Raw genomic sequence first — 25,801 nt, forward strand, 5'->3', positions numbered from 1 at the left:
TGAATTTAAAAGCATCAAGACCACTTGAGAATGAAAAATGGTCTAAAAATAATTACTTGCAAAGGGATAGATCTGACCACAGGCATCTAGTAAACAGAATAGTTTAATGAGTACTACAAATGTAAAAGGATTATCCAAAGTCCATTTCAAACCTTGAGGGTAAGAATAATTTATTTTTGACATTTGTGTGCAGATTTATTTTGATTTTCTGTGCATAAGAATGAGAAAAACTGTAAGAAATAATTAGGCAACTTGATATTTGTTCCAACATTTGTCCCAGATTATTTTAGGTGCGGCTGGAAAGGGGGATGTATTTTGGAAAGAGTATGAAAAAAGAAATATGCTGTAGGTAACATAATATACCTTATTTTCTGTCCCTATTACTTGATAAACAGTTTAAAACACATAATCTATTTTTTTGCAAATCAGTCATGAAAACTTCTTCATCCATGAAAATTCATCCGAGTTATCAGTGGCAAAAACTAAAAGACATTTTACTTTGTGATATGGCTGACTCAATTAAGGGCACTATGTTTAAGCTTTTGGCTGTTTATCCTGACTTTTTAGGAGTTGACAGGGAACATAAATGGGAAATAGTAGTTTGTAATGTGAGACAGGGTAGAAAGGGGAGAAGGGTATTCAGAATTTGTTTTTTTAAACAAAATTTTGGTGATTACTTATTTTTATTAATTTCAAGCGTTTTAAATTTTAGCTTTTGCCCCTTTTTCATAAATGATGCTGTAAGTGTAGCATTACAGCTACACTACATTCCATATTCTTGATCATGATTTTAAAAATTCTGCAGATTTACTTGTTTCTTTCTAGTCTTCATACTCAACTTAGGCATAGGTGCATTGCATTTATCTGCAAGTGTTCAAAAGGCTTGGATAATAGTTCTGATAAGTAGTAGAAAGTACAACCTCCATTTTTACCTCTTGTCATGCTGTGCTGTCTTTCAAGTTCATTATTCTCTCAATTCTCATGTTGCCTTTCTGAACACTCTAGTTCACACATAGAAAAGCAGTAGTTGAGTGGGCTGTGTGAATACTGCTGGGATTTCTACTATTCCTACCTTCAGGGCTACTGTGGTGGTGAAAGTGGAAGGAATTTGTACAAACTCAGAGCTGCCGGTATTCTCAGAGTTTTTCAGTGGTGTGGTTGTTGCAGTGTTATGTTTCCAGTTATTCCCAAATAATATGAAAAATCATTAGTTAATACTGGTTAATGAAGTGTCTAAACATTTACATAAAACATTTCTTTTTAAAAATATTTTATTTATTTATTTAACAGCACAAACAAGAGCAGCAGCGGGCAGGGGGACAGGGATAAATAGGCTCCCCACTGAGTGAAGAGCCCAATGTGGGACTAGATCCCAGGACCCTGGGATTATGACTTGAGCCGAAGGCAGATGCTTAACTGACTGAGCCACCCAGGTGCCCCTACATAAAACATTTCTAATGTGTTGAATTTAATATTAGCTAATTCTCTATTATTCATATGAAGTACTAAAAAACGGAATATTTTAAATGAATGTAATGTTTAAGAGTAGTAACATTTGGAATACTGTGAAATTTCATTCCTACAGAATGAAACCAGTATAGTGATTCCTCAGATACACGATGACCTCTGTGGTTTGCAAATACATTTTTTAAAGGTTTCTGCTGCATATTCATATTGATTTCTTTGCAGAGACATATCAGTTTATAATCCCTGCATCTTTATCATTTTAGAAATAGGTACAATGATGATGAAAAAGAAATCTATGCTCACCTTACATGATTCTGAACTATGAAACATTTGATATATTAAAAATAATTTTGTATTTGGTTGACACTCAGCATTGAGTTAATTATACCTTAACTCCACTCCAATATAGAATATAGTATCTTAGATTTTCCATGATTCATTTAGCATAAACTAAGAAAAATTTTCTTTTGATGTTATTTTCTTACTTGGGCTAGAGTTGATATATTTGAATCATTGTACTAATTCTTTTTAAATGGAAATACAATTATATGACTGATCAATAAAAGGTAAAAGCATAAAAACTTTTTGAGTTACAAATGCATTATTGCTACCAGGTACAAATATGATTTCCTAAAATAGCTTTGGAAGTAAAATTAATGCTAATGGAAACAGATTCAATTTAGGTATCTGTTTATTAAAAGGTGTACATTAATTTATTAGATGCAGTTTTATAGTGGTTAATCAGAATTTCAAAAGCAACTTTCCCTGAGCACTGTGTTATGTGCAGTTGTGAGGAATGTGTGGCACGAGTGACAATGACTCTGTTGTGCTGGGGTGAAGGGCGAAGATACACACTTAGAGCTGATCTGAAAGATTAAAATGTTTTTTTTTTTTTTTAAAGATTTTATTTATTTGACAGAGAGAGGGAGAGATCACAAGTAGGTAGAGTGTCAGGCAGAGAGAGAGGGGGAAGCAGGCTCCCCACCAGCAGAGAGCCCGATGCGGGGCTCGATCCCAGCACCCTGAGATCATGACCCGAGCTGAAGGCAGAGTCTTAACCCACTGAGCCACCCAGGCAGCCCTGATCTGAAAGCTTAAAATGAATATAGGCTCTGAAATAATTTAAGAGACTAGTTTAGACAACAGAATATTTGTTGTTGCATAGCCACAGACTTCTTTTCTGAGAATGCTAAGCTTTGGAGAAATAAAAATATAACCATTTAGCGATAAAATATGCAAACATTTTGGAACATCAGATTAGTGCTTTGCATTTTCCTTCCCTACTTCTGTGTATACCAACATTCAAGTACTCTGCTATAAATGCTATCCCTCTGATAGGGAATAAAGCGAAATATCTGACAGCCAGTTTTTCCTCCTCTTAGCCTTTTATTAGCCAGGGATACAGGGAAAAGAAATAGAAGATAGAGCCTTGCTCTTGAGGAGTTCAGTCTTGGGTAGAGACAAATGAAACATAATTAGTATGTAATTAATGTGATCAGTGTAAAGCTGTTGTATGTATGAACTATTAAACTATTAATCTGTTTTTTAACTCTTTGCCCAAAATTGTTTGCAGAAAGGAAGCAGAGGCTAAGTGATAGAATCTTTATATTTAAAAAAATAGACATACACATATGCCCCCTTCCTCCCCAGATGGTAAGTAACATGGTGTTTGGAGGATTTTTTTTTTTTTTAGGGATCACTAACTGGTTTTAGGATCATTTAGATTAGCACTTTCTCCTGACGCCTGGGCTTTTCATCCATTAGTGTCGAAACTAAGATAGGGTGGAAACTATTTTGAGGTGGGACTGGTGATCATTTACAAGGAAGGTAGTTAACTGAGGGTAATTGTTGGTTGGGATGCTGAAGCCAGAACTCCAGAAGAGTTGCTGAAACAGAAATATCCCCCTGATAAACAGGTTGGAAAAGGTTAGTATTCTTTTAATAAAACGGCACAAATCATTCCTCTTGAAAAATATCTATTACCTTATCCTGAGAACAGTGTTTGATTTGGATTAGTCACTGTGAATTCAAACAAAACTGAACATGTTAAAGTAATTTAGGCCACATTAGCTTATGGGTAGAAGCTGTCTGGCTGTAAATACGATATACAATAAAAAATACTAAATATTGGGACGCCTGGGTGGCTCAGTTGGTTGGACGACTGCCTTCGGCTCAGGGCGTGATCCTGGAGTCCCGGGATCGAGTCCCACATCGGGCTCCCAGCTCCATGGGGAGTCTGCTTCGCTCTCTGACCTTCTCCTCGCTCATGCTCTCTCTCACTGTCTCTCTCTCTCTCAAATAAATAAATAAAATCTTTAAAAAAAAATACTAAATATTATTTTAGTTAAACTATATAGTGGGGTTCTTTTGGGACTGAGTAGGAAAGCATTTGCCTCCCATTCAATTTTGTAATGTAGATAATAATATATTAACTCCCATATTTGACCTCATAATTCATGTTTTTATATTTCTAGGCCAGAGAGAAGAATTCCTTGCTATCAAGTTCTCATCAACAAGTCAAATGGAATTAGGATATCCTCGACCTACATTCCTGAGGACATAACAATAATTATGGGATATGAAGTACAGCATCTTAAAGTTAAAAACTATTTTTCCAGGTCTTATTAATTTTTGTTGAACTAAAATTAACTGTCAAGTAAGAACACTGATACTTAAAGGTAAATTGCTACTATAAAAAAAATGTAACCTTTGCCATGTAATGGAATAGAATCCTAAATTTTATCAGTAATATTAAGAATATTTACTTAATAGTATTTCCTTTTACAAAGGTGCTTGGAGTATAGTGGATCTGTTTCAGATATCCTAATGGGATTTTTTTTTTTTTTTTTTCAGAAAACAGCAATTATAATTTGCTGCTTTCTGAAAAGATTTTTTAAAATGGGGGGGTTCACAAGAAAGAAATTTTGTCAGGGTTAGGTTTGGAAGAGGCTTATTCTAGCAGCCTTTGTGGTACATGTCCCCTGAGTCATTGTGAGACTGAATTATATGCCATGTGTCAAAAATTAAACTGCCACCAATTGACAACTAAATTTGATACCCTTCATCTTGAGAAGTTGGGATGTTATACATAATCCAGGCCAGTCCTTGAAGGATTTTTTTTCTCTTAGCCACTTTACAGAATTGCAGGACTGCCCAATTTATAGGCTTTTTTTTTTTTTTTGGAAGCACCATCTTTAAAAAATTCCTGTAAATTCTAAAAAGTGTTTGGTAACTTAACATTTATTTTTAGGTATTTCATGCTAAGCTGAAAACTCTCTTTACCAAATATGATGAAACCAAAATATAATGAAGCTACAGCTAAGAAAAATCTACCCATACAATGAAATTTTTATTGAGTATAAATATTTGTTTCCTTGGTGTTCAGCCCCAATATACTTTTCTACCCAACTGGATAAATCAAAGCTAAAATATACTTTATCTCTTTTTTTGGAAATAAAAAACATATCTTAAACTGATTTTGTGATAATGTCTTTAATATAACTATTTAAAAATCCATCTTAATGGAAGATTTGGAAGAGCCAACTTTTAGTTTGGTTGGGTTGACAGTAATCAAAGAATGTGGTTGCTATAATGGCTACTATTTATTGACTGACAGCTGTGGTATGGTAGGCATTATTCTCATGGTCTTGTATTTATCAATTTTAATCCTTATAGTAATACTGCAAGGTAGGTATTTAGCCTCATTTTGTTGGTGAGGAAAGAGAAGCTTAAAGAGATCAAAGTGCCTTGCTTGCTAAGTTTACACATCTGGTAAATTTGCTCAAAGAGCCTACTCTTTGTTGGCCCTGACAACTACGTCAGGTTTGAGAATGCAGCTATGAACAAGACAAGATCTTCATTCTAAAGGAGCTTACACTCCTGTAAAGTCTCTGAATTTGAACACAGGGTGTCGGATCCTAAAGCTTTTCTTCTTAGCTTTCACTTTCCTTCCTGCCACGGACCCTACAGAGGAGATGGATAAAACTATTTCAGTGCCACTTAAGGAAGTGGGCGGGGATATAAACTACATATTGGAGCGTGTGGTAGGAAAATAATATTGGTATAGGAGGATGGAGGTAGGTCAGAGGAAAAACCCTAGGGCCCATACCTCTGTGGTGGGGAATGGGAAACCTGTGCTGCCTAACAGTTCTGGTTGATGATCACTTGCAGATAATGTGCCATGCAACAGGAATGCCAGGTACTTGCTGCTACATCTCAAACAGCCTGAAGGTATTATCTCAAGTGTAGAACCCTACACTGTGCAACACAGTAGCCATTAAACCACTTCAAGTACTTAAAATGGTGTCTAGTACAATAAAGGAACTGAATTTTAAATTTTTAAAAAATTTAATTTGAAAATTGCTACCTGAAATTGCTTCTTGATGTAGAGTTACTAGCTCTTTTAATCTTGTTTGGAACTTGCATGTATGAATCTAGTTTTTCAACTACATTTTAGGAAATAAATACAGATCAGGTATTTCTGATGAAAATTTAGTATATGAATTAAGATGTTATGATGTAAACTGTACAAATTTTGAAAACTTAGTATAAAAAATAGAAATTATTTTAAAATACTGATTACATACTGAAATGATAATATTTTGGACACCTTAGATTAAATAAAATATTAAACTTAGTTTCAACTGCTTTTTTATTTTTTATATTTTACTTTCTTAAATATATGTCTCCTAAGTAATTTTAAATTACATATGTGGCTTGCATTTATTTGTATTGGAAAGTGCTGGTATAATCAAAGGAGCCCGGTGAAGAGGATCTGGTTTATATATTTTATTCCTGGCATCAAAATATTTTCCTAGTATACCTCACTACCCTTTTATCAAAAGTTATGTATTCCTTGTCATTAAGACTGCCAATATTTAATTCCTGTAGTAGAAATATAAAAATTTCTTATACCTGACTTACATTGTCAGTGTATAATTGTACACATATAACATATTTATTTTCAGAGTATTTGCCATAATAAGTTTTTTTTTTTTCAAAGATTTTATTTGTTTATTTGTCAGAGAGAGAGTGAGAGAGAGACAGTGAGCGAGCACAAGCAGGCAGAGAGGCAGACAGAGGCAGAGAGAGAAGCAGGCTCCCTGCTGAGCAAGGAGCCGGATGCGACTCAATTCCTGGACCCTGGAACCATGACCTGAGCTGAAGGCAGCGGCTTAACCAACTAAGCCACCCAGGCATCCCCCCATAGTAAGTTTTTAAAAATGGAAAGTAAACCTAGGTATTTGTGGAACTATATTCAAGAACTGACAGATTTTGGGGAGAAATACTTTATAGAATATACAATGTATATTTTCAGGACAAAGCAAACATAAAAAGTATAAAAATAAAATGATACAAACAATATATTTTAGTTGGAATTTCAGAGGTTTTTTCTTTTCTTCTCTTTGCCCTTTACTTCAAAAGTTATAAATACTTTTGAAGCAGCATGTATTGTTGCACTTTTGATTTTTTGTTGTATGGTTAATGAACCTGAGAGTCTGGATGACTGGAGATCATCTACTTGGCCTTCCCATTCTTTTGTTTCTTCTTCTTTGATTAATAAAGGTTTTCCTAGAGTTTGGCCAACAACGTTACAGACTTCTTGAGCTTTGCGCCGTGCGTTCTCAACAGCAACGAGACAGGCTTTTCGTCTTAGGAATTAAATGCAGACATTATTAATATGACATTCAATGAACTCTAACACTGAATAGTTTTAATTGGTAATTTAGTTAAAGATGTACTTAACTTACCGAAGATTCTCAACAGAGCTTGGAGTATGATAGAATTGGGGTTGGCTGATGACAACAGAGCTATCTAACTTTTCAATAAGAAAGTTACAAATATTTTGCATTTTTCCAAATTCAGTAAATGTAATGCAGACCTGTAAATGAAATGACACTTGAAATTATTTTCATGGTTGATGCATTCTTTCAAAATTTTCTCTAAATGTGAGTAAAAGAAGTAAAGCCAGATAATGAGGTCATTTTATAATATGTGACAGATAAGCCTACTTGACCCTTACAAATAAATTATTACATTTTATTAAATTTTTTTAAAGTAGTGTCTCAACTTTTCAACATATGAAATTCAGCTGTAATAACTAATGATCTTGTCTGTTAATTCTAATATCTACATTGGTTCTGGATGGGTTTGATTCTTTTATCCTTATTGTGAGCTTTATTTCCATGTTATTTTGCATGCAAGGTAATCTGTAAATTAACTTTATGGGAGGTATTGGATATTCTTGCATTTCTATAAATACTGATCTCTTTAGGTTTGCTTTTAAGATTTACTGGCTCAGTTGGCTGGACCTCTGCCTTTGGCTGGGGTCATGATTCCAGGGTCCTGGGATGAAGCCCTGCATGCTCAGTGGGGAGTCTGCTTCTCCCTCTGCCTCTCCCCCTACCTCCCAGCCCATGTTAGCTCCCTCTCTTGCTTGCTTGCTCTCAAAGAAATTAAAAAAACAAACAAACAAAAAACTTGTTAGGTGGGATTAGAGTCATGTTCAATCTGGCGCTAATTATTACCCCCTAATGAGTATAGAGAAGTGTCTATACTATACCTCATGCCCTATGAATCAAGATTTTCTAGTCTGGCTGGTGTTGTACCCCAGCCTTATATGAACCCCAAACACTGTTTCCTCTAATTTTTGGGGTGATTCTTTTTCTAGCCTCAGGTCATTTCTGCACATGTATGTGCTAATGGGTTTGAGGGAATGGGGGAGGTGTCCCCTCTGTAGTTCTCTGAAGACCTCTCTTTGTGTAGCCCTCGACTCTCCTACAAACTCTCTAGCCATCTTGTTTGGGCTCTCAATTCCACTTCCTCAATACAAGGAGTTTGCCAGGCTCTGTGTGGTTTCCCTTCCCTGGGAAGGTGCCTGGACACTCTTAACACAGCAATATGGACATGGTAGGACTTCCCCCCCACCCAAGATTTTATTTATTTGAGAGAGAGAGAGAGAATGAGTTGGGGGAGGGACAGAGGGAGAGCGGGAAGCAGGCTCTCAGCTGAGCAGGAAGACAAATACTGCACCCTGCATGGGGCTGGATGCATGGGGCTGGATCCCAGGATCATGACCTGAGCCAAAGGCAGATTCTTTTTTTTTTTTTTTAAAGGTTTTATTTATTTATTTGACAGAGAGAGATCATAAGTAGGCAGAGAGGCAGGCAAAGAAAAGAGGGAAGCAGGCTCCCTGCCTAGCAGAGAGCCCAATGTGGGGCTCTATCCCAGGACCCTGAGATCATGACAGAGCCCAAGGCAAAGGCTTAACCCACTGAGCCACCACCCAGGCGCCCCCCAGAGGCAGATTCTTAAGTGACTGAGCCACCTAAGCACACCAACACGGTAGGACTTTGTGTTTCTTTTTTCTCAGGGATCACTGTGTTTCACTTCCTTATAATCTCTCTTTGAAAAGCACTCTTTCACATACTTTGTACATTTTTTGGTTTCAGGTGGGAAGGTAAATCTGGTCCATGTTATTCTATCTCAGCCAGAAGCAGAAGTCTTGTCTGTCTTTTTAAGAGAAGTCTTATAAGTATTTTTGTTTGTTTATTTTTTTTTTAAACTATGGTATCAGTCAAAATATCTATTAGTCAAAAATCAATATCCCCAGCCTCATCCAGGTTGCTAGTTTTTAACCTCTGAATAGTTAAAAAATTTGCCTTTCCTTCCTGGTTGAAAAATCAAAGTTCCAAAATGCCCGTAGGCTACCTTTAATAATAAATACAGGGGGCTTCTAGGTGGCTCTTCGGTTTAGGTCATGATCTCAGGGTTGTGAGATTGAGCCCTTTGCCAGCTCCGTGCTCAATAGAGAGTCTGCTTGAAGATTATCTCCCTCTGCCTCCTCTGCCACTTGTGCTCTCTCTTTCTCACTCTCAAATAATCTTTAAAAAATAATGAAAAATAAAGGGATGCCTGGGTAGCTCACCACTTGTGTACTCACTCTCCCTAAAAAAAAAAAGGAAAAAAAGACAATATAATACTTTTCTGCATTTGCATAGTGTATGGAAAGAATCCTGTCTCTTGTTGCTATATTTAATCTGTAAGAGTGTCACAGAGGCACTGTATATACACTTCATTACATGTTATGAAATATAGCAAGATTTACAGTGCCTCTGTGGAGTTGGAAGTTAACTAAATTTGAGAGGTTTTGAGAGTTCAAAGGGTTTCTTTGCATGCAGATTAAAGTGACTGAGCATAACAGGTTCCAAGTATCAAGAAAAGCAATTCTTTGCTACATAAGTGTCCTTGAATTAAACTTTTTTTTTTTTAAGATTTAGAGTGAGAGAGTGAACAAATGTGGGGGAGGAGCAGGATAGGGAGCCAGAAACTTAGCAGACTCCCTATTGAGCTCAGAATCTGATGCAGGGTTTGATCTCAAGAACCCGAAATAATGACCTGAGTGGAAACTAAGAGTCGGGCATTTACTGACTGCGACACAGGGCCCTGAAATAAATTTTATTTAAAAAAAAATTCCAATTTCTACTCTGACAGCTTAAAATGAAAATAGTGTTTATAAATATATACCCGCTTTGCTATGAAACATGCTGAATCTTTTGTATGCATTCTTGGTATTCTTTGCTATTTAAAAAAAAAAAAAAAAAAGTAGTAGTATATGGAAGGAAGGACAGTGAAAATTCCTAAGCAGTTTTCAGAAAAGATACTAGTTCTTTTTTTTTTTCAATTCCCTACCACCCCTAATTATCTGAGGCAAATCTAGTCCCACAGAATCAGGTTTAACATGTGGTACTTACCTGCTCTATGTCTAGAAATAATAGGAAAATCTATCTGTTGAGATCAGCTTCAGAGTTGCCCAGACACAATTTTCTCTGCCCTGCATCCTTCTTATCACTACCATGACTTACAAAGTTAGCAGATGAGCTTTTAGAGCTACATCTACATTGGCGAACAGACTATCAGCTCTTTGTCTTTGTCCCAAAGCACGGACAAACTATAGTTTAGGAATGTGTGGGTAAAATGATTAGCAAGAAGTAAATTAGTAGAAAAAAACCTGTATTCTGCTTTTTCTAACAGTTTAAGAACTGTTTTAAGCCTTTCAATGCCCTGAACTTCTTTTAAATTCAGTAATGTGGTGTATAATCAATACACAGCTAGGTAGAAATCCAAGTTAATGAGGCAGAGTCACTTTACTAAAGAATAGAGGTGTTGCATCACAATATTTAAAAAGAGGTATTCACGATAAAAAACTTTCAATCTATCTCATACATTGCAGATAAAAAAATTCAAGATAAATTCATATGTCATATTCAAAATCCTCTATATGTTTCTTCAGGGCAAAATAATGTGATTACAAATCTACACACATATATAGATTTTACATACTATCTTGTACTAGCTATATTAAATTATAAAACAGACTGAGACATAAATGCTTCCCATCTCTTTGGTCAAGAAGAATCATTAATTTAGAAATTTTAGTACTGAAAAAGAAACTGAACTCCAAAATAGGTGGTGGGTTTTTTTCCTGTTTTTTTAAGTAAACTCTACCCCCTACCATGGAGCTCGAATTCATGATCCCAAGATCAAGGGCTGCGTGCTCTGCTGACTCAGCCAGCCAGATACCCCGAAAATAGGAGATTTTAAGTGCTTTCAATGAATTTGTCTATTAGATAAGTAAAATCTGTTTATTAAAAATTTCTGAAATTAGACTTCTGAATTATTGCTACTCTCAATAACCATTAAAAAAAAAACCAGGCCAAAGTCCTCTTTAAAAATATTTTGAGTTCTAATTTCCAAAAAAAGTACAGCAGATAACACTGAACAAACTGCATGTAGTAGGGTAGATGCTTTTCAATTCTAAGCAGGATTCTAGAACAGATTATTTTAAAAATTAGTTTGTAAGAAATTAGAAAAGAAAGAAAAAAGGTTTCTTTGAGAAGGAAAAAACGACAAGGCCCTTTGTTCTATCATTTGTTATATTTTTTTGTTCTATTGCCACAGGCCTCAAATACTTTGCATATTTTCTTTTGTCATTTTGCCACAATCTGTTCTTATCTTCCCTCTTTAAATCTCCACTGCTTTCTTAGTCCTGTCTCTGAAGAAAAGAATACAAATCTTTCTCATTTTAATGGTCCTGGAACAACAAAATAAGAACACAGGAACTAAAGACTTTAAGTCTTATAAGGTTCTCTAAGTATTGAGTTTCTTGATGAGATATTAAGTAGAAAACAAATCTGACTTTTAACTTTGCTTTTATTCCTGAGAGCGAAGTTCACCAATTCAGTGCTTCTCTTCTAAACTCTATCTTCTGAACCACTGCCAAATTATTTCTATCTAAAGGCTAATCTATTGAGGATGTAGATTTGAGATTAAGAACAAGTCATCATGTACTAAACTTGACTTCCTAGCTGGCAAGTTATCAGAGAAATACTATAGCAATAAAGTATTTATATTTTACTTATTTAAATAAATCTTAGGATATACTGACATATAGTCTTCATGGCAACATTGTTGGTTAGTTAGTGTCATAGTTGATTAATGCTACTTAATATTTTTATTAATTACACAGATGGGTACACAGATGATCAGATCAGCAGGTGACAGAACGCTGGCAGGATGGACTATAAACCCTGCTTGATAAAATCAAGATCCAAAAAGATCCTAACAGGCTGGAAATACAGGTCAAATCTAGTGGATAAAATTTTACAGAGGTAAATTTAAACACATTTCATTTTGAAATAGCAATAGCAAAGTATAAAATAGGAGAAATTTGACTTAAAAGCAGCATGTGAGAAAGTTCAGTTAATTGTAATGACTAATTAGGCCTGTGAGCTCAAAAGAAGGTAACACTGTGATGCGAGAATAAGAAGTTCAGTCTTAAACATTCCAGGATAAAGAAGATAATCATCTTTCTCTACTACCGACTGGCTAAATCACAATTAGGACACTATAGCTGCAGGTGCTTTAGATGGAAATTAGCTCAATAAAGAATTTGTCTTACTATAAGAATGACTAAAGGAACTGGGGAGTCTTACCCGTGGAGAAGAAAAAAGTAGCATCAACATGCTACTGAACCTCAGGTATCTATCTGAAGGAACAAGTTTAGTCTTTTGTTCTTGGAGAGGTGCATAATGGAGGAATACTAGTAAGTCAATTCTGGCTTAATGTTATAAAATATTGTATTGATTAGATGTCTGAAAATGGAAAAAACTTTTTATATTCATGCACTTACATAATTTCTAACTTTCGATATTATCTTTAAAATAAAGAGAAGCGGGTGCCTGGGTGGCTCAGTAGTTTAAGCCTCTGCCTTCAGCTCAGGTCATGATCTCAGGGTCCTGGGATGGAGCCCCACATTGGGCTCTCTGCTCAGCGGGGAGCCTGCTTCCCCTCTCTCTCTGCCTGCCTCTCTGCCTACTTGTGATCTCTCTCTATCAAATAAGTAAATAAAAATCTTAAAAAAAAATAAAGAGAAGCAGCAGGGTAGGTGGGAGTTTAGATAAAGAATCTCTGAAGTCCCTTTCAGGATGAAAATTTTATTTATTATGTAATGTTCTACCATCTGATCTTACTTTATATATTTAACTGTCCATGAGAATATTAATATGTTAGACATTATTTTGTACCTTGTGACCCCTGGTCTCCACTGACTGCAGATGGCAGGATATAAGAATTCTGGCTATTGAGGAAACCTATACAAAATATAATCAGATTCTCTGAAGAAACTGAGTACATGACGTTAAGAAATAAGTATAGCAGAAGGAAGATGAGCAGTGTTTAGCCAAGTCCTCATTTAGTCATGTTCTTATAGCAAAACAAGCAGCTCTAATGCATTTTCTGTAACTGCACAGTGAGTCCCTAAAACAACTCAATCTGAAAAACATGCCAGTTTTCCATGAAGCCTGTCTGTGTATTTGCTGGGGCCATTCTTTTTCCTCCTTACTTCCTGGTGTTACCCTCACAATAAACCCAATTTAGTTAAGATAATCTGAGCCAATGAACATTCACTATAGCCTGAAATCCTGACAGGCAGTAACTACTGGAGGAGTTCCTGAGTAACTCCCGGCTTTTGATCTCCGTAATATGGAATCGTACTACTCTGTTCTATCCCCTGCTGTGATTTTTTTTTGGACATCTAATCTCTACTGTGAATATCACGCAAAAAGCCCCAAATTGAAAACCTATTTTAAGAAAACAATTGATATGAGACAATGATATCATAGTGTATATAATAAAAATCATTAAAAATTATATTAAAACTTTTCACATCTGAGAAGTTTCATAACTTTTTTTAATAACTCCCTTTTTAAAAAACTATAGTTGGCACACATGTCACATTAGTTTCAGGTATACAACACAGTGATTGAGCAAATCTATACTTTTTTTTTTTTTTAAAGATTTTAAGTAATCTCTACACCCAACATGGGGTTAGAACTTATCAACACCAAGATGGAGAGTCACATGCTCCACCAACCAACCTAGCCAGCCAGGTGCCCCAACAAGTCTATACTTTGGGCTCTGCTCTCCAGAAGTGTGTGTGGCTACCATCTGTCACCATACAACACTGTTACAATACTACTGACTGTATGCCCCATGCTGTACCTTTCATTTCTGTGACTTAGTCATTCCATAATTGGAAGACTATACCTCTTACTCCCTACTCCCCTTCACCCATTTTGTCCATTCCCTCAGACCCCTTTCATCTTGTTTTGAAAGATGCTTTTTAGTCCCAACTACTATAAAATAAATTTTGTCATGTGGATCCCTAAAATTATCATGAGTAATTTTAAAATTCCTTGAGGTAGTTCAATTAATTGATAATCTTAAGTGGTGAAATCACAAAACTATTAAATTAAGTACTGGAACAACAATGTTTGTAAAAATTACTATCTCAAAGAGGTAAGAAGCCAGGATTCTAATTTCCATTCTAATTCTTGCAACAGTCTTTGAGAAGTCTGAGCCCAAGTTATTTGAGATTAAAGTCACACCCTTAATATTAGAAAAATAATCTATTATCTGCCTGAAGGACAGATGATTTCTCGAGAAATTTCCCACCTCTAATGATAAAGGTTATCTGACTAGATCAATAAGAGTCCACTCTAACTCCATTCTTGTTTGCTTCCTGTGACAGGAGGCAGTATGGACCTAGCACCTATCCTAAGATGTTTGGAAGCTGAAACAACAGCTGTCCTATAACCTAACCACAGCTATACATACTCTGATTTCATGAAATCCTGATCATAAAAATCTATAAAGATAAGTAAAAAGTATAGGCAGTAGTAGGAACTAAATGTTATCATTGAGTGCACAAAAAATATTTTGTTCTTTCTAATCTGGGCAAAGGTTGAGTGCTTTTTATTTTGTTATTTTTAAAATTATTTTAAAGACTTTATTTTAGTTTTAAAGATTTTATTTATTTGAGAGAGAAAGAGAGAGGATGAGCAAGAGGAGAGGGGGAGGGACAAGTAGACTCCCTGGTGAGGAAAGAGCCCAACATGGGCTTGGGATTCCATCACAGAATCCCGAGATCATGACCTGAGCTTAACTGACCTGACTTAACACGACCAGACGCTTAACTGACTGAGCCACCTAGATGCCCCTTAAAGATTTTATTTTTAATCTGTACACTCAATGTGGGGCTTGAACTCACAACCCCAGCATCAAGAGTTGAAAGCTCTACTAACTAAGCTAGCAAGGTGCCCCAAGTGGTTTTTATTTTTGAAGATTTATTCATTTTAGAGAGAGTGTGTGAATGCATATGTGGAGAGGGAGAGAATCTCAGACTTCTTAGTGAACACAGAGCCCAAAGTGGAACTCATCTCATGACCCTGAGTTTATGACCTGAGGCAAAATCAAGAGTCCGATGGTTAACCAACTGAGCCACAAAGGAGCCTACAAGTGGTTTTATTTTTAAATAAAATTTAACTTACCACAACACAGTAAAACTGCATTACAAAAGAAAAGAATGTTGAAAAGTGTTTTAATCCTTATGTTTATTAATTTACTTTTTATCTGAGAAGAAATTTCTCTCCTACGGTGTTTCCTGCTTACAAAGTGATAATTATTACAATTTTATTAGGTGGCAATTAACTCCACTTCTACTATTTTTATATACTACTACCACTCCCTACTATTTTTATTCCATTTCAAAATTATTTCTCGCAAATAAATCTCATTAAAATTTATTTTAAAAGTTCACACAGGGGCACCTGGCTGGCTCAGTGGGAAGAGCATGTGACTCTTGATCTTGAGGTTCTGAGTTCAAGCCCCATGTTGGTTGTAGAGATTACTAAAAAAAAATAAGTAAACAAAAAAACTCCACAGATATTAATACCAAGAGTGATTTGAGAAAAATAATCTTTTATTAATACCATGAGAAGAATTTCTCCTGTACCTTTCAAGTACAAAAATAAATGCAAATTGTTCCCACAAAGTCATGCTGTTTCCAATTATTTGTCATGATAAGTACATACCTCTGCTTCCATGTGATAAGCATTTTCCACTCTTCTAAAATCCTTTGTCACAGTTACATTTTCTGCCTGAAGCAGAAAGTACAAGAGTATGATTACTAATGGTTTGGCTACTAAATGCAGTGACTCTAAAATATAAAGTAGAAACCTGAACTTACTAAAATCAGAATGACAGAGTATGTGGAAAGAACTGGTTTGCTTCATGTTTAAAACTTTCCTAAAAGTTACATAAAATAAATTCAAAGTCTATAAATATTTGCTGAAAATTTCATAATTGTCACTTCATTTGTAGTAATTTTTACATTAGTACACAAAGTAGGAACTTAAGAGTGGTATACAAATGAGGAATTATTTGTACATAAAGCATTCTGAATGTTACAGGGGTATGTCTGCTGATCATGCTAAATAAACCTATATTTGTTTCAGTGTGGTTATATTCCTGGTAATGAGAAAATATGAGATTTTCTGCTTAACTATAGGGTAATGGTTCCCAAGATAGAAGGAAATTTTGCTCCCCAGGGAAATTTGTTAATGTCTGGAGGCATATTCGGTTGTTAAAATGGGTTAGGGGAATACACTAATGTGATGTAGTAACTAGACAGTGTGAATAAATGCTCCTGTTTACCAGGAGCCAAGGCGGTTCCTGAGATATGCGACTATCAGTTGCAAAACTGGAACAGTCCTAGGTAAATTAGGACAAGTTGGTCACCTGATGGGTAGGGACCAGAAATATAGCTAAATATTCTACAGTGCAGAGAACAGTTCCCCATAACAGAGAATTGTTTTCGTTGAGGATGTTAAAAATAATGTTGAGATTGGGAAATCCTGCGATATCGGCTACAAACTAAAAAATACTAAAATATACCGGCCTAGTCCGTTAAGTTTTCCCAATTACACTCCTGGGAAGCTATTTTATATCCAAATATAAAGGGCCGATTTTAAAACACAAAACAGTCAGTATAAGAATAACTAAAGTCTATGAAGGTAGACATTCTGAATAGATACAAAAAACCATGTTATGGCAGAAGTAAAATTAAAAAGGATAAACATGAAGAAAGTCATAAAACCTCACAGAAAAAATGCTTGAGTAAATAGACCAGGACACAATATTATAAAATCAGCATTCTCCTGAAATTAATACATAAACAGTGCAAAATATGAACAGAAGTTTTATTTGGACTGCAGAATTTTATACTGTCTGGATTTTCTGACTGTATCTTCATGGTGTCAATTTAACATATCCCTCAAAGACAGGAAATCTTTTTAGTAGAAAAGTAATGAGAGAAGTTGCCCTGCAAATGTTTTACAAAGATATAATTACCAAGATGTAATTAAATAACATGGTACTAATGAAAAGAACTAGTATTCTGAAACTGATCCAAGAATGTCTGGATTGCAAATATAATACCAGTAACATTTCAAATCAGTAGGCATAAGAAGCAGTATGGAATTCTTATGTCATACATTCTACCCCTACTTTCTCTACATAACAACTATGTGGTTCAAGGTAAATAATCATAGGTCTAAACCATTCAGGATTATCACACCTAACTTGCTACAAGATTATGGTTAAAAATGGGCAGAAATCCAATCAAAGCTAATTAGTATACGCCATTTCTCTGGCCACAAGGACAAATTTAGGTTGTCAATTTACAGTGAACTACAGGAGTATGTGCATATATATGTATATGCACATATACCTATATTCATTGAGAGAGAGCACACACAGAAGCAGGGGGAGAGGCAGAAGCAGACTCCTTGCTGAGCAAGGAGCCCAAAGTAGGTGGAGGCTCCACCCAGGAACTCAGGATCATGAAGTAAGCCAAAGGTAGACGCTTAACTGACTGAGCCACCCAGGCACCCCGGAATATTTGTTTTTATGTGGTTGTGGGAAATGAGAACTATTGTCTTTCTTGTTATGGTACAGTATGTGGTGTAAGGCTTGGAAATGTTGCAGCTGTTTTGGTATCATGCAGGAAGCTGCAGGAAAGCCAGGAGAGCTGCATCAAAATAGAGCCTTGACCACTACCTACCTAAAGGGCATATTACCGATTTAAGATTATGTAAAGCAATACTTTTAATTTTTTATTAATTTTAAAATTTTTTAATACTTTTTTATTTTCAAGGCAATTTGAGTTAGGTTCTTGCACAAGCAGTAAGGGATAAGACCATAATACATGATTTCAGTATAACAACTTAACCATTTAGGAGAAAATAAAAACTTTTTTTCCTTATACCAAAATAAATTCTAACATAGCAAATATTTAGTGTAGTATAAAGAGTCCCTATAGGTTCCAGGAAATATTAGTTAATGGTTATATAACCTTAAGCTTTGGAAGGACCCAATAAGTGTTACATCAAGGGCAAGAGATCTACAGAAAAGATTAATGAATTTGACAAAATAAAACTTAAAAATTTTGAATGTTCAATACTGGTAAAAAGTTATATGGCAAAGATAAAATTGGGAAAATTTTTGCAATACATGAAAGAATTACTGATAATCTTAATTTTAACGTTCTCTTAATCTTAAAAAAGAGGAACAAAGCTAGAGGTATCACAATCCCAGATATCAAGATATACTACAAAGCAGCAGTAATCAGAATAGTAAATACTGGCACAAAATAGACACATAGATAATGGAATGGAAGAGAGAGCTTAGTAATAATCCCACACTTATATGGCCTATGACAATTAACTAATCTATGACAAAGGATACAAGAATATACAGTGGGAAAAAGGCAGTCTCTTCAACAGATGGTGCTGGGAAACCTGGACAGCTACATGCAAAGAATGAAACTGTACCAGTTTCTCATACCATACATAAAAGTAAACTCAAAATGGATTAAAGACCTAAATGTAAGACTTAAAACCATAAAATTCCTAGAAGAAAACCCAGGCAATAACTTTTCTTACATAGCCATAGAAACATTTTTCTAGGTCTGTCTCTTCTGGCAAGGAAAACAAAAGCAAAATTAAGCTATTGATACTACAAGAAAATCAAAAGCTTTTGCACAGGGAAGGGAACCATCAATAAAACAAAAAGGCAGTCTACTGAGTGGGAAAAGATAATTTGCAAATGATATATACATAAGGGGTTAATATCAAAAACAGATAAAGAATTTATACAACTCAGCACCACAAAAACAAATAATTCAGTTAAAAAATGGGCAGAGGACCTGAATAGACATTCTTCCAAAGAAGGTATAGCAATGGCCAACAGACACATGAAAAGATGCTCATCACTCATCTCTGGGAAATGCAAATTAAAACCACAATGAGGTATCACCTCATATCTGTCAGAATGGCTAAAACAGAAAACACAAGAAATAACAAATGTTAGTGAGGACGTGAGAAAAACGAACCCTTGTACACGACTGTTGAGACTGCAAACTGGTGCAGCCACAAACAATAGAGTGGTTCCTCAAAAAGTTAAAATTACCATATGATCAGTGTAATTCCACTACTAGGTATTTACCCAAAGAAGACAAAAACACTAATTAAAAAATATGTCTGCATCCTTATGTTTATTGTAGTATTATTTATAATAGCCAAGATATGGAAGTAACCTAAGTGTTCATCTATAGGTGAATGGATAAAGAAGATGTGAGACTGGGGCTCCTGGGTGGCTCAGTTGTTAAGCATCTGCCTTTGGCTCAGGTTATGATCCCAGGATCTGCTCTGTGGGGAGCCTGCTTCTCTCTCTCCCACTCCCTCTGCTGTGTTCCCTGTCTCACTGGGTCTCTCTCTGTCAAATAAATAAATAAAATCTTAGAAAAAAAAAAAAGAGACAGACATTCAGACACACACACACACTGGACTATTAGTCATAAAAAAGGAATGAAATCTTGCCATTTTTAACAATATGGATATATGTAGAGTACATACTGCTAAGTAATAAGTCAGCCAGAAGACAAATACCATATAATTACACTCATATGTAGAACTTTAAAAAAAAGCAAATGAACAAACAAAAAGAGACCAGAAAAGATTCTTAACTGCAGAGAACAAACCAACGGTTGCCAGAGGGGAGGGGGGAGTAGGATATAGATTGTTAAAGGGGATTAGGAGTATAATTATCTTGATGAGCACTGAGAAATGTACAGAATTATTGAATCATTACACTGTACAGCTGAAACTAATTTTTTAGAAGTTCCCATAAATTAATGGACAAAGTATTATGAATTGGCAATTTACATGAAAAAAGCTTAATCTCAAATGTAAAAAAATAAAACACAGGAAATGACAGTAACTTTTTTTGACTACTGAATTGGCAAAATTAAAAAAGAAAATAGGGGCGCCTGGGTGGCTCAGTGGGTTAAGCCTCTGCCTTCGGCTCAGGTCATGATCCCAGGGTCCTGGGATTGAGCCCCGCATCGGGCTCTCTGCTTGGCAGGGAGCCTGCTTCCTTCTCTCTCTCTCTCTGCCTACTTGTGATCTCTCTGTCAAATAAATAAATAAAATCTTTAAAAAAAAAAAAAAAAAGAAAATAATACTGACTATGCCAAGAATGTTTGTAGTGAAGATGTAAACTTTTCTCTTAGACTGTAATTTTTTAATTTTTAGATTTTACATTTAATTTAGATTAATTTAAATTAATTTTTAATTTAATTTTTAAAAGTATGTGTAAGCGAGGAAATCATGTCCAAAAAACATATTTAAAAACGTATAAATACCTAACAACAAGGAAAATAATTTTGTCACCATTTTTAATAATTAAAGACTGAAGCCAACTCATATGATATGTTCAAACTATTCCTACTACTCCCTATCTTAATTTGAATCCCCCCAGAAATGGACTCTGAGACAAGGATGTGAGTAGAGGCAGTTAACTTTTAAGATGATCCCAAGAGGGGCGCCTGGGTGGCTCAGTGGGTTAAGCCGCTGCCTTCTGCTCAGGTCATGATCTCAGGGTCCTGGGATCGAGTCCCACATCGGGCTCTCTGCTCAGCAGGGAGCCTGCTTCCTCCTCTCTCTCTCTCTGCCTGCCTCTCTGCCTACTTGTGATCTGTCTCTGTCAAATAAATAAATAAAATCTTAAAAAAAAAAAAAAAGATGATCCCAAGAAACACTACTACAGGGGAATGAGAGGTGAAACAAAAGGAAAGCAAGCCATTAAAGTATGCATTTGTCAAGCAGTCACCACTGTGGGCAACTGGAACTTATTCCTGCAGAGAAACTCTGGGAACCAGGACAGAACAAATGCCTCAGTTATCCTGCCCAAGGGGTAAGGTCTCTTTCCACTCACTCCTCTCAGTTGTTAGTTGAAGGCTTCTAGAGCTTGAGAGGGGTTGTTAATTCTTTAGCACTACTGGCTGGCCCACTTGTAGGTGGAGCCAGGAAAAACCGCATCCGGAAAAACTGGCAAGGAATTCACAAGTGTTGGCAGATGGAAGTTGGGCCTGTATGCACACAAATGTGAAGTGCCAAGGGATACAAGTGTGGGATATCAATAGCATCTGCTACAACCCCTACTTAAAACTCAGTCACCCACTGCCAAGACAATAAAACTGGTTAAGAGCAAGAGTTTGAGGTCAAAATTCTTGACTAGAGTCTAAACTCTGCCACTTCCTACCTGTATGACCTTGGGCAAGCTACCTGCCAATAATCACTCTGATCTTGAGAGTTCTCATCTATAAACAGCAACTGAAATGCCAGTCTCATGTGGTGGGAATGAGTATGAAATGAGATAACATTTGCAAAAGGTCTAGCAATTAAACAGGTGGTTTTTTTTTTTTTTTTTTTAATCCCAGGAATATCCAAACTCCTCAATATAGCAAACAACGCCTTCATCCATGTTCTGTCTACAGCTTTCTTCTTCAGTCTCCTCCATTTTCCCCATCTAGTCTTGTGTCCTAGCCATAATGCACTGCATATAGAGCTCAGAACACACATACTTGCTGCATTCTAGTGTGTAACTGGAATGCTTTCCTTTCACTGTTCAAGATCTGACACAAGAGTCACTTCCATTATGAAACCTTTCTGGAATCCCTCAAGTAAAATGAACATTATTACCTCTCTTACTCTACTGAATTGTCTCAGGTACATATTTTCTTCACAGCACTTATATATTAGCCTATTCCTATCATAAGACTCCTTCAGCACAGTGACTAAGTTTTACTCATTCTCTACTTTAGGTGCCCAGCAACATGAATCTATTACATATTTATTGAAAAAAAAAATTATGAGCCTATGGAGGGAACATACAAACCAGAAAGCAAAATAATTACAGATCATATTAGGTGCTATTTTAAAATAAGCAGTAATAGGAAATGCTTAACAAATGTTTGATGGTTGAATAAGTAAATACTGCTTAGAACTTTAAAACATTTTTCCATGAAAACAACACTACAAACGAGGGTATGCCTTCACATGTGAAACTACATATGATCATAAAATTATCTATAATAGAGTTGAATAGTTTATTTAGGGCCTCATTTTTTTCTTATAGTCATTCAAAAACCACTTTTTGAGTATATATTATGTGAGGTGTATAAAGCATAACCCATGAATGCAAAGCAAGTGATAGAAAATGGTCCAAGCTCTGGAGAAGAATATGAAGGAGACACCAGTAAAGCAACAGTTAAAATATAGAATGGTAAGTTTTATTACAAGTGGGGAATGGAACATGTTCCCCACTTGTAATAAATAATGGAACTAGCAAAGACTAGTGTTATGCTAGAAAAGGAATGCCAAGGAAGTGAGCTTGGCTGGTTCTTTTTTTTTTTTTAAAGATTTTATTCATTTACTTGACAGATAGCAATCACAAGTAGGCAGAGAGGCAGGCAGAGAGAGAGGGGGAAGCAGGCTCCCTGCCGAGCAGAGAGCCCGATGCGGGACTCGATCCCAGGACCGTGATATCATGACCTGAGCGGAAGGCAGAGGCTTAACCCACTGAGCCACCCAGGCACCCCATTGGCTGGTTCTTAAAGGAAAAAATGGGAGTCAGCTAGTCAAGGAGGGGAGAGAGATGACAGAAAATGAGAGAATTAGGGTCCATTTATTAAGCAAAGGAATGTGGAATATGAGGAGACCTGTAAGTAGGGGAGTGATGTTTAAAAATCCAAAACTCCCAAGTCTAAAATGAATAAAGACTTTGTAAAAACCCATTATAATTCATTCTGAAAAGTAGCATAATTGATTTTTTGCATTATCTACTGAACAAATGATCTCCATGACTGCATACTTAATTAGCAGAAATAATTGGGAGATTACTGACCTTCTATGTCTTGAACACTGAACCCAAATATAATTATTAAGTCAGATGTAGTAATTTATTGCTTTACATATTAGAAGTTACAGCCATGTGAACTTGATATACACTTTGTGTAAATAAATTAGGAATTAGTCATATGCAAACAGGACTGCAGCACTAGCAACAGTTTTATGAAAATTTTCTACATATTAAACCATTTAATTCACGTTATTTATAATTAGCATTTGAATTCTTTTATCTTTTTTTTTTTAAAGATTTTATTTATTTATTTGATAGTGAGAGAGAGGATGAGAGAAGGAACGCAAGCAGGTGGAGTGGGAGGAGAAGAAGGCTTCCCACTAAGGTGGGTGCCTGATGCTGGGCTGGATCCCAGGACGCTGGGATCCTGACCAGAGCGGAATGCAGACATTTAACCACTGAGCCACCCAGGCACCCCTGAATTCTTTCAAACTGTCATTGAGACATCTTTTCCAAATGACTTTTTAAATAATTCTATGTTTGTAAATGCAGTACAAATATTTTTCCTTAAAATAAAGACTTGCTTTTGGGCCTGTGTCATGTCTAACAATAGACAAGAAGCACTTTTATGAACTTGGTGGTATCCTGGATAAATCACAACTCTGGCGTTTTGAGTCCTATTGTGTAGAATGAAGGAAGTGAGTTGACCCGTTCTGTGGTTTCTAATTTTCTTGTATTCTAATTATCTGGCGCCAGCTATGGTTAGAACAAATAGAGATTTTAGTTTCAAGAAGACAAAAGTTCAAATACCGCCCTGGCTGAAATTGAGAGCATGATTGAACCTCTTTAAATCGAACTAGGGGTATTAAAACCTTACAGAGCTGTCGTTCAGAGTACATAAAGCTGGTTCATTTTTTTCTTCTTAGAAGTAGAGTCGAGGTAAGATTTATTCAGTGTTTGGTTCATGGACATCTCTGGTAAGTAGAGGTATTTCATTCATGTGGCATCTACAATATACTGGCTCAGCTGTCCTGAAAGTTAAAACTAAAATAACTTCAGAATTTTTTTTCTTTTTGTCTTTATAAAAGGATAATGGATGCAACTTTCCTACCCACGTTACTGTTTGCGAAAAATACTGAAGAGCCACTCCACGCGAAGCTTAACAAGGTTAGGAGAGAGCAGGCCGAGTTTTCCTGCGCTTGGTAATTGCATAGTGCAGAATCAAAACAAAGAATGATTTACATCTAATGTGTCAAGTCTAACAGTTCCTCATATCAAGGTTAAGAACAAAATCACGGCGGCAAATACCGCCCCATAAAAACCTACTCGATTTTTCTTGCACTTTAAAAATCAATGGGGCGAGTAACTACTTTGTTGGCCGAAGTGTCACTCCGCCAGGTTCTGGCGCTCCGTAATACCGAAGAGACCAACGCGCCCCAGGCACTGAAGCCCCTCCCCACCTCCTCCTGGCTCCAGGGGCCGCCGGGCCGAACCTGCGCCTCCGGTGTTTGCGGTCCGTCCCGCGGCCTCCCCTGCGAAGCTCTCACCTGCAGGCCCTGCTGCTGGAGGCTCTGCGTGATGTAGTCTAGGCGGCGGCACACGCTCTTCTTGGCCTCAGCCGCCGTCTCCTTGGTGCTGCTCACTAACACCGCCACCTGCGCCCGGTCTGGGCTGGCGGAAAGCTCCGCGGTGCCGCTTACGTGCACCTCACGAGTCGCAGTTTGGGTCTGTGCTGAGGAGAGCGGGCGGCGGAAGCCGGGCAGCAACTCACTGCCCGAGACCACATTGTTCTCCCGGCCCCGGTCAGCCCAAGGAACCAGTTCCACGAACACCCGCGACTGAGGGGCCTGTTGTAAAGACATAGTGAAGGTAGCTATGTTTCCATAGCAACGCAGAGCCTACGGCGGCCGAAGGAGCCAAAGTGTTCCAGGGATTTCTTGAGCGCGGCGCAAAGGATTCCGGGATGGGCTTGGGAGCCCGAGTTTTTTGAGTCCGAGCTGTGAGTAGGATTTTGCCGTACCTCCTTTACCTGGTGTTGGCTGGGCACGTCATTATAGTTTTAAGCCTGTTTACCTAAGGTTTTCAAAGATCATACTGAGTTTTCCCTTTGAGAGCTCCGCCTCTCCACGCCCACCGCCCGCGTCTGACCCTCCGACTAGCTTACGGCCAGGGAAACTCCAGGGAGGCCAGGCGGGGCAGAGCCGGACTGCGTTTGTATTTCTGCGAGGCCGCTCTGCCATTGTCCCCAGCCTTGCCTAATCTGACCTTACTGTACCTCTTGGATAGAGCTCTTTGAGGCCGCACAGCGCCGTGGCACCCGAGAGATTTCTGTTGGAATGAACTGCTCTCTGCCAGTTTGATCTTGGGAGTTTATAATTTCTAGAGTTTCAGTTTCATTGCCTTTACAGTCATATGGATAATCCATTTCACATTTGCCGTATGGGAAGTGCTTGCCATATGGGAAGCGAAGAAAAAATAGTGGATAGACGATAGTAGTAATAGATCTGACATCATTTTCGGCTCTTGACTTTTCTCTAAAATTTCTAGAATGGTTCTGGCTTTGAATACGGACAGGAGAGACTCAACAGGTATCAAAGTTCATTCAACATGAACGTTGTTGGTGCAGTACTACTAGGTTCTTATCTGTATCCCTTTCTTGAGAGAACACTACAAACTTCAACTGACTGATCCCCACTGGGGTTATTTCTTCTTACCACTAAGTATGTAAAATATA

The 25,801-nt window shown here is 36.8% G+C and overlaps 1 protein-coding gene across 2 annotated transcripts; it reads right to left on the reverse strand.

The window, feature by feature from the left end:
- Positions 1-6,755: 6,755 nt before the first annotated feature.
- IRAK1BP1 (interleukin 1 receptor associated kinase 1 binding protein 1) lies at positions 6,756-24,990 on the reverse strand. 2 transcript variants are annotated; one of them, XM_044246924.1, is made up of 4 exons: positions 24,615-24,990; positions 15,900-15,965; positions 7,218-7,348; positions 6,756-7,118 (listed from the first exon to the last, which is right to left on the reverse strand). In XM_044246924.1, the coding sequence occupies exons 1-4, from the start codon at positions 24,927-24,929 to the stop codon at positions 6,848-6,850; spliced, it is 783 nt and encodes a 260-aa protein (XP_044102859.1). In that variant the 5' UTR covers positions 24,930-24,990; the 3' UTR covers positions 6,756-6,847. The 2 variants fall into 2 exon arrangements, with proteins under 2 accessions (XP_044102859.1, XP_044102866.1); XM_044246931.1 differs by lacking the exon at positions 15,900-15,965.
- Positions 24,991-25,801: the final 811 nt, after the last annotated feature.

Source organism: Neovison vison, chromosome 1 (assembly GCF_020171115.1).
Source record: "Neovison vison isolate M4711 chromosome 1, ASM_NN_V1, whole genome shotgun sequence".
NCBI classification, from domain to species: Eukaryota; Metazoa; Chordata; class Mammalia; order Carnivora; family Mustelidae; genus Neogale; species Neogale vison.

What these genes read in the sequence shown, in the direction of transcription:
- IRAK1BP1 (XM_044246924.1), bottom strand. Translation starts at nt 24,929, where the DNA reads ATGTCTTTACAACAGGCCCCTCAGTCGCGGGTGTTCGTGGAACTGGTT. An exon ending in TCCAGCAGCAGGGCCTGCAG is followed by an intron (nt 15,966 to 24,614) that starts GTGAGAGCTTCG and finishes TTTCTGCTTCAG; the next exon opens with GCAGAAAATGTAACTGTGAC. An exon ending in AGCTCTGTTGAGAATCTTCG is followed by an intron (nt 7,119 to 7,217) that starts GTAAGTTAAGTA and finishes TTAATTCCTAAG; the next exon opens with ACGAAAAGCCTGTCTCGTTG.